Raw genomic sequence first — 8,976 nt, forward strand, 5'->3', positions numbered from 1 at the left:
GCCCTGCTGCATCGTGGTGGGGGCGGTCCGGAAAGCCATGCCAGGGTTCTGCTGCATCGTGGTGTCAGTGGAGGAGGTCCAAGCAGGAGCAACGGTTGTCACGGTGGTGGCGGTGGGATGTCCAACTGCACTCGTCATGGTGCTGGCGCTGTAGTGGAGTCCGCCTGTGGAAGGAATATAGGTGGCCGTGCAGTGGTATGCAGCAGAGGTTAATCGTGACAGTGAAGGCACAGTTGGATATGCCGCCACTGTCTGCTGGAAATACCGACTCTGCTGCATAGTCTGCATGTAAGCAGCATTGCAGGCCTCCATGACACTCAGCTGGAGATCAGGAGTAAGGTTTTCCGACATGCCCTGCTCAATTTGGTTAAAAAAATGATGAGCTGGCCTCTGAAGGTCGGCTTTCACTTGATCAAGGCTTTTGGTGACCACCTGGATACGGGCATTCAAGAGGTTATGTGAAACATCCATTCGGTCACCTAAAGCCTTGATTGCTTCGTGTAAAACCGAGCTCAAGTGCAAAACTCGGGCATGAGTGACCTGTCCAAAGGCCTCTGCCGCTGCCGGGATGTAGCCAAAAAAAAGAGGGCAGTGGAAGAGGACTGCGAAAGGGGAAGACCTGATGGACCAGCTCCCTGGTCTCCAGTTAGTGTGGAAGGCCCACCTGCTGCTGCGCTGCTGGATGGCTGGGACGGGTCCATGGCTGTCGGATGAAGGACCGCTCCAGAACCTGGGCCGACAGTCGTGCTGTATGTGCTGTGAAAAAAGGAAAAAGAAAATTAATACCAAAAAATTAGACTCAAAATCCTGTGGAATTTAAAAATACAGATTATGGCAATACAACACAACATAATGCACGTGATAAATACTTACGTTCTCTGGGCAAGGACCGGTCTTAGAAATGCCAATACTCGATGGTATTTGTATCGTCTGATCCTTGCTCCTGAACCACTGGGAACACGACTCTCTTCACGCAGGTCCTTGTTGAAGCGGTCTTTCATCGAACGCCAACGTGTTTTTACTTTGTCCACTGTTAAAAAAAAACCCTTATGGTCAGAAAATGGACTTTTTGCCGTGCTCATCCAACTGTGTGTGATGAGAGAAACTCCGTAGAGTTTCTTTCATCACACAGAGTTGAGTGAGCACGGCCAAGGTCTCTGCTGCTTCACACTGCAGTGCAATACTTACCAAATGCATTTCGGACCCGTGTTGTGGCGGTGTCCCAGCCATCCCACATCGCTTGGGCCACCTCAATCCACAACCGCCGGATCGTGGTGTTGTTCGAGTGCAGTGGATCCCGGCTGTCCCACAACGGGACTCGCTCCTGGACCAGGGTGATGAGTAGGTCATTGTCTATCAGGTTATGGTCCCGTTGTGAAACCTAAAAGATAAAGAAAGTCATTAAAGTTTGCTCAATTACATAAGGAAAAGAAAGAAAAAAAGATGCTGAGAAATGGCATGAATAGGAAAGTCAAGATACAAAAGGATTCCAGAAGGAAAAAGTTTAGAAATACGAGTGGAAAGAAAGGAAGATTCAAGAATATTACACTGAGGACAGGCAGCCTTGTATACGTACCCGCTGCCGCCTTTCCACCGGACCTTGACTCCGCTGCTCCGGCCCTGTCTCTGCCGCAGTAAAAGAGCTCTAAAAAAAGGAAAAATCAAATTGTCACATGTGTCGATGTGACAGTGAATACTTACCAATCTGACGAGGCAAATACTCACCTGGCTGACATGCTCCACTTCCGACTGTTGTGGCTGAAACTCCTCACCAGACGAAGAATCCGAAGATGACATTCTGATGCATGTAGAAAGAAAAAAATGGCAGAAATTAGGACATGTAGAGACAGAAAATAAAAAATAAAGGCATTGGCTACGATATACTCACATTGTTCAGAGTCTTTTCCTCCAAGATGTGGCCTGTCAGGGTGTCTTCGGCTTCAGAGTCTGGTGACAAGTGACCTGCAACTGTCCACACCCTCCCTTTTATCACCTTGATGGTGGGTGGTGGCTTATCAGTGTCTAGACATTGTTATCTTAATTGAAACGCATGCGTTCAAAAACGCAACAAAACGCATGTGCTAAAAAACGCCTCTAGAAATTACTACATGTTGCATTTCTGCAACCAAACGCAAGCATAGAAACGACGCATGCATCGTCAAACGCGGCAAAACGCATACAAAAAAACGCATGCGTTTTTAATGTTAAATATAGGAAAAAAAACGCATGCTTTTTTTGCGCTAAAACGCAGCGGCAAAAAACGCAAATGTAAAATCAAAAAGGAGCAAGTGTATGCAAACAAATTGGGATCACCACAAAATAAGAATTTATACAAAATCCAGCTTTATTCAAGAAACTCCACACAAAGACATAAAAACATATTAAAACAACCCCCTAAAAGTATGACCTGGGGTAATGGGTCCATATAGATCATTGATAGAAATTGTAACATAGCAAATAGCCACTATACAGCCGATATATACATGGAACACAGAACCAAAAATATGCAACACACGGGCATTAAATGGTGCGATGTAATAACACAGATGAAGTAATACACCCTTTACTATTCTGTGTCCCACAACAAAAAATCTACAGATAGAAAAACCTAAAATACACTTAGGGGCATAGTGAGCACCGTGTGGCTGCCTAGACCCTAGTATTCAGGTCCCATATTAACTCACCCTACCTAACACCTAGGCGGTAATAGGGCTCCTAGCAGCGTTGGTTCAGTGGATATCTGGCAGGCTGTAGCGTAGCTGTGACCCACGCGTATCGACGCCCGTAGCGTCTTCCTCAAGGTCGATATAACAAGTGCGGTACATTTCTTAACTTAAATAGCTACATGATTTCTTTTTACACCTACCAGGTGTGAGCAGCAGTACAGGCAGTATCACTTCATTCCTGGCGTCCCCCAAGACCTACTGCGCAAATGCTAAACGTTCCCTGTGATTGCACAGTGAACGTAGCTGGTGCATGTGCATTGCAAGATGGTGAGTCACCCATCTCCATGGGAACAAAGCCCCAGCTCCAAGCAACAGTGCTAATAGCTGTAAGAGTGGTAATGTGAATACAGCCACACAGAGCGGCATCGCACAATTACCCTGCACATTTAGGTTAGGGATACTGCATGCATGTATCGTTTATCACCAGAAAAAATGTGTGAATGTGCACAACCTAACACAATGTCCCGGTCGTGCAGGGGTATGATAGCCCCAGAACAGGAGAAAAATATCTTCGGCTGTCGGAGGCATAAAGCACAAGGTACAAAATATATGGTATCTTTAACCATGACTTTGACATACAGAAGTACACTCACATCAAAGTCTCCATCCCTATATTCAGTAGTCCAAGTGGTGGTGCCGGACACTGGAGCACCTGTGTACAACACCAGCATTAACTGCACACGGACCAAAGTGGCCACGAGTTCGATCCTACCAGCAGTAAACTATATACAAAAGGAGGGAGAGAACCAGTAAAGTGCCAATACATTTTGGGCAAATGCCACTATATCAGTAAGTATATGTGTCAATATATTTTGGGCAAATGCCACTATATATTAACATCCCATAGAGATTACCGTATATATACAGTGAATATATAAGGCAAAACAGAATATGTATGCGCATACATTTGTAATTTTTTGTTGGGTGGAGTAAATTTACTCCAACCAGATGGAAAGGGGGCTAGAGGCCCAAGAACAACCCAGTAAAGAATGTTTCCCTAATATATTGCTGGCAGACATAATGAGATAGCATAGCTATGAGTGAGGTATCCAAGCAAGAATTGTAGATAATGGATAATTGGTAGACAGATAGTTATTGCAACCCACGAGGGGTCCCAAAAAACAAAACAAAAAAAAAAACAAAAAAGAAAAATGTAGACAGTCCACACTGTGAGATGTGTAAATCCGTCCTATAGACATCCGACCATCTGTGGGTAACCGATGTCCATTACATTTGCTGAGAACACAGCACGTACAGAAGTCCACCGGACCAAGTGCTGTGGAAGAAAGAGATCAGTAGTTCCCTCCTGTTAGGCCTATAACAAAAAATATATATAATAAAACAGTAAATAAAATGAACAATAAACACTGGAACAAAATCATAAACAAAAATGAAAAGTATAGATAGAGTTGATACCCAATCCAGCCGAGTTTTTACCCATTACAGTATACAATAGAACATATAGGTAAAAATCCTATAATCTTTTGTAAAAACCTGTATATAAGAGTTCACCATTCAGGCCGCCTGGTATCAAACTCTTGAGCTCGTAAATCCATCGGGATTCCCTCCTCAGTAACTCATCTGATACTCCGCCACCCCTAATATTTGGGGTAACCCCCTCTAATCCCATTACACGAAGGGTCCTCGGGCTGCCACTATGATGTTCTAGAAAGTGGGTGGCTACAGTGGTCAACTGCTTGCCTTTATCCCTATCGCTTTTAGCTGTGGATATACTCGAAATATGTTGCTGCACCCTGCGGCGCAATTCTTGTGTTGTTTGACCAACATAAAGTTTGTTACATCCACAGATTAGGGCATAAACTAAGTTGCGTGTACGACAATTGAAGTAAGATCTTGATTTTACCCGAAAGGGCAAGGAGGGAACAGAGATACCCATATCGGCCAACATCAGTGGGCACACCGAGCACCCCCCACATGGATATGAACCAAAGATAACATTACCTGAGTGTGTTCTAGATGTACACCTCCTGAAGTGGCTCCTGGATAGATGGTCTTTCAGGTTTCTTGCTCTCCTGGCCACCATCTTTGGTCCATTGGGGACAAGTGTCCTCAACCTCGAGTCACTCAATAATATCCCCCAATTATCATTCATCAAGCGACGTACGTCGTCCCACTGGTTGTTATACCTTGTTACAAGACTCAATTGGTCCTTGTTGGCTCTTGGTTGTACTTTAAGAACCTCTTCCCTTGGTTTTTGTCGTGCGTTTTCAAAGGCCCTGGAGATGGCCCTCCGTGGATATCCACGTTCTAGGAAACGATTCGTAAGCTGTCTCGATTCATTCTGGAAATCTGTTGTGGTGCTACAGTTTCTTCTGACTCGGAGAAACTGTCCCTTTGGGATGCTATTGCGTAGATGGTTTGGGTGGAAACTGGAGTAATGTAGGACGCTATTTGTGGCGGTTTTTTTCCGGAACAGGGTGGTATTGATCCGGTTGTCCTTGGCTGTAATTTTCAAATCCAGGAAATCCACCGAACTCCTAGAATAATTGGATGTCAATCGTATGTTACATTGGTTCGTATTAAGTTCGTTAACAAATTCTTCAAACGCCTCTGCCGTACCTGTCCACAAAACAACAATATCATCGATGAATCGGTACCATTTCAAAACATTTTGTTGAAAGTACCGATTCTTGGATACCTGAGTTTCCTCCCACCATCCCATAAAGAGGTTTGCATATGGGGGCGCGCACCTAGCCCCCATAGCGGTCCCAGAAACTTGTTTGTAAAAAACCCTATCAAAGGTGAAGTAGCTCTTCTCCAAAACCATTTTCAGAAGGTCCAGGACAAAAGAGTCATGCCCCCTATTCCCTGTTGTAAACTTGTCCAAAAAGTAGCCTATAGCTGAAATACCTATGTCGTGTTGGATATTGGTATACAACGCTTCGACGTCCATTGTGGCCAGAATGGTGTCATCGGGTAGTACAAGAGGGACCCTCTTGTACTACCCGATGACACCATTCTGGCCACAATGGACGTCGAAGCGTTGTATACCAATATCCAACACGACATAGGTATTTCAGCTATAGGCTACTTTTTGGACAAGTTTACAACAGGGAATAGGGGGCATGACTCTTTTGTCCTGGACCTTCTGAAAATGGTTTTGGAGAAGAGCTACTTCACCTTTGATAGGGTTTTTTACAAACAAGTTTCTGGGACCGCTATGGGGGCTAGGTGCGCGCCCCCATATGCAAACCTCTTTATGGGATGGTGGGAGGAAACTCAGGTATCCAAGAATCGGTACTTTCAACAAAATGTTTTGAAATGGTACCGATTCATCGATGATATTGTTGTTTTGTGGACAGGTACGGCAGAGGCGTTTGAAGAATTTGTTAACGAACTTAATACGAACCAATGTAACATACGATTGACATCCAATTATTCTAGGAGTTCGGTGGATTTCCTGGATTTGAAAATTACAGCCAAGGACAACCGGATCAATACCACCCTGTTCCGGAAAAAAACCGCCACAAATAGCGTCCTACATTACTCCAGTTTCCACCCAAACCATCTACGCAATAGCATCCCAAAGGGACAGTTTCTCCGAGTCAGAAGAAACTGTAGCACCACAACAGATTTCCAGAATGAATCGAGACAGCTTACGAATCGTTTCCTAGAACGTGGATATCCACGGAGGGCCATCTCCAGGGCCTTTGAAAACGCACGACAAAAACCAAGGGAAGAGGTTCTTAAAGTACAACCAAGAGCCAACAAGGACCAATTGAGTCTTGTAACAAGGTATAACAACCAGTGGGACGACGTACGTCGCTTGATGAATGATAATTGGGGGATATTATTGAGTGACTCGAGGTTGAGGACACTTGTCCCCAATGGACCAAAGATGGTGGCCAGGAGAGCAAGAAACCTGAAAGACCATCTATCCAGGAGCCACTTCAGGAGGTGTACATCTAGAACACACTCAGGTAATGTTATCTTTGGTTCATATCCATGTGGGGGGTGCTCGGTGTGCCCACTGATGTTGGCCGATATGGGTATCTCTGTTCCCTCCTTGCCCTTTCGGGTAAAATCAAGATCTTACTTCAATTGTCGTACACGCAACTTAGTTTATGCCCTAATCTGTGGATGTAACAAACTTTATGTTGGTCAAACAACACAAGAATTGCGCCGCAGGGTGCAGCAACATATTTCGAGTATATCCACAGCTAAAAGCGATAGGGATAAAGGCAAGCAGTTGACCACTGTAGCCACCCACTTTCTAGAACATCATAGTGGCAGCCCGAGGACCCTTCGTGTAATGGGATTAGAGGGGGTTACCCCAAATATTAGGGGTGGCGGAGTATCAGATGAGTTACTGAGGAGGGAATCCCGATGGATTTACGAGCTCAAGAGTTTGATACCAGGCGGCCTGAATGGTGAACTCTTATATACAGGTTTTTACAAAAGATTATAGGATTTTTACCTATATGTTCTATTGTATACTGTAATGGGTAAAAACTCGGCTGGATTGGGTATCAACTCTATCTATACTTTTCATTTTTGTTTATGATTTTGTTCCAGTGTTTATTGTTCATTTTATTTACTGTTTTATTATATATATTTTTTGTTATAGGCCTAACAGGAGGGAACTACTGATCTCTTTCTTCCACAGCACTTGGTCCGGTGGACTTCTGTACGTGCTGTGTTCTCAGCAAATGTAATGGACATCGGTTACCCACAGATGGTCGGATGTCTATAGGACGGATTTACACATCTCACAGTGTGGACTGTCTACATTTTTCTTTTTTGTTTTTTTTTTTGTTTTGTTTTTTGGGACCCCTCGTGGGTTGCAATAACTATCTGTCTACCAATTATCCATTATCTACAATTCTTGCTTGGATACCTCACTCATAGCTATGCTATCTCATTATGTCTGCCAGCAATATATTAGGGAAACATTCTTTACTGGGTTGTTCTTGGGCCTCTAGCCCCCTTTCCATCTGGTTGGAGTAAATTTACTCCACCCAACAAAAAATTACAAATGTATGCGCATACATATTCTGTTTTGCCTTATATATTCACTGTATATATACGGTAATCTCTATGGGATGTTAATATATAGTGGCATTTGCCCAAAATATATTGACACATATACTTACTGATATAGTGGCATTTGCCCAAAATGTATTGGCACTTTACTGGTTCTCTCCCTCCTTTTGTATATAGTTTACTGCTGGTAGGATCGAACTCGTGGCCACTTTGGTCCGTGTGCAGTTAATGCTGGTGTTGTACACAGGTGCTCCAGTGTCCGGCACCACCACTTGGACTACTGAATATAGGGATGGAGACTTTGATGTGAGTGTACTTCTGTATGTCAAAGTCATGGTTAAAGATACCATATATTTTGTACCTTGTGCTTTATGCCTCCGACAGCCGAAGATATTTTTCTCCTGTTCTGGGGCTATCATACCCCTGCACGACCGGGACATTGTGTTAGGTTGTGCACATTCACACATTTTTTCTGGTGATAAACGATACATGCATGCAGTATCCCTAACCTAAATGTGCAGGGTAATTGTGCGATGCCGCTCTGTGTGGCTGTATTCACATTACCACTCTTACAGCTATTAGCACTGTTGCTTGGAGCTGGGGCTTTGTTCCCATGGAGATGGGTGACTCACCATCTTGCAATGCACATGCACCAGCTACGTTCACTGTGCAATCACAGGGAACGTTTAGCATTTGCGCAGTAGGTCTTGGGGGACGCCAGGAATGAAGTGATACTGCCTGTACTGCTGCTCACACCTGGTAGGTGTAAAAAGAAATCATGTAGCTATTTAAGTTAAGAAATGTACCGCACTTGTTATATCGACCTTGAGGAAGACGCTACGGGCGTCGATACGCGTGGGTCACAGCTACGCTACAGCCTGCCAGATATCCACTGAACCAACGCTGCTAGGAGCCCTATTACCGCCTAGGTGTTAGGTAGGGTGAGTTAATATGGGACCTGAATACTAGGGTCTAGGCAGCCACACGGTGCTCACTATGCCCCTAAGTGTATTTTAGGTTTTTCTATCTGTAGATTTTTTGTTGTGGGACATAGAATAGTAAAGGGTGTATTACTTCATCTGTGTTATTACATCGCACCATTTAATGCCCGTGTGTTGCATATTTTTGGTTCTGTGTTCCATGTATATATCGGCTGTATAGTGGCTATTTGCTATGTTACAATTTCTATCAATGATCTATATGGACCCATTACCCCAGGTCATACTTTTAGGGGGTTGTTTTAATA

The 8,976-nt window shown here is 44.1% G+C and overlaps 1 protein-coding gene across 1 annotated transcript; it reads left to right on the top strand.

Moving 5' to 3' along the window:
• The first annotated feature begins 5,681 nt into the window (after window positions 1–5,681).
• LOC143810080 (uncharacterized) lies at window positions 5,682–7,445 on the top strand. The gene is made up of 3 exons (XM_077292972.1): window positions 5,682–5,758; window positions 6,050–6,667; window positions 7,315–7,445. The coding sequence occupies exons 1-3, from the start codon at window positions 5,716–5,718 to the stop codon at window positions 7,335–7,337; spliced, it is 684 nt and encodes a 227-aa protein (XP_077149087.1). The 5' UTR covers window positions 5,682–5,715; the 3' UTR covers window positions 7,338–7,445.
• The last annotated feature ends 1,531 nt before the right edge of the window (window positions 7,446–8,976 follow it).

This window comes from Ranitomeya variabilis, chromosome 2, assembly GCF_051348905.1.
Source record: "Ranitomeya variabilis isolate aRanVar5 chromosome 2, aRanVar5.hap1, whole genome shotgun sequence".
Classification (NCBI taxonomy): Eukaryota; Metazoa; Chordata; class Amphibia; order Anura; family Dendrobatidae; genus Ranitomeya; species Ranitomeya variabilis.

Excerpts from the sequence above, each read along its gene's own strand:
- LOC143810080 (XM_077292972.1), top strand. The coding sequence starts at position 5,716 with ATGGACGTCGAAGCGTTGTATACCAATATCCAACACGACATAG. Across the intron at positions 5,759-6,049 it reads CAATATCCAACACGACATAG|GTACGGCAGAGGCGTTTGAA; the intron begins GTATTTCAGCTA and ends TTTTGTGGACAG. Across the intron at positions 6,668-7,314 it reads TACATCTAGAACACACTCAG|GCCTAACAGGAGGGAACTAC; the intron begins GTAATGTTATCT and ends TTTTTGTTATAG.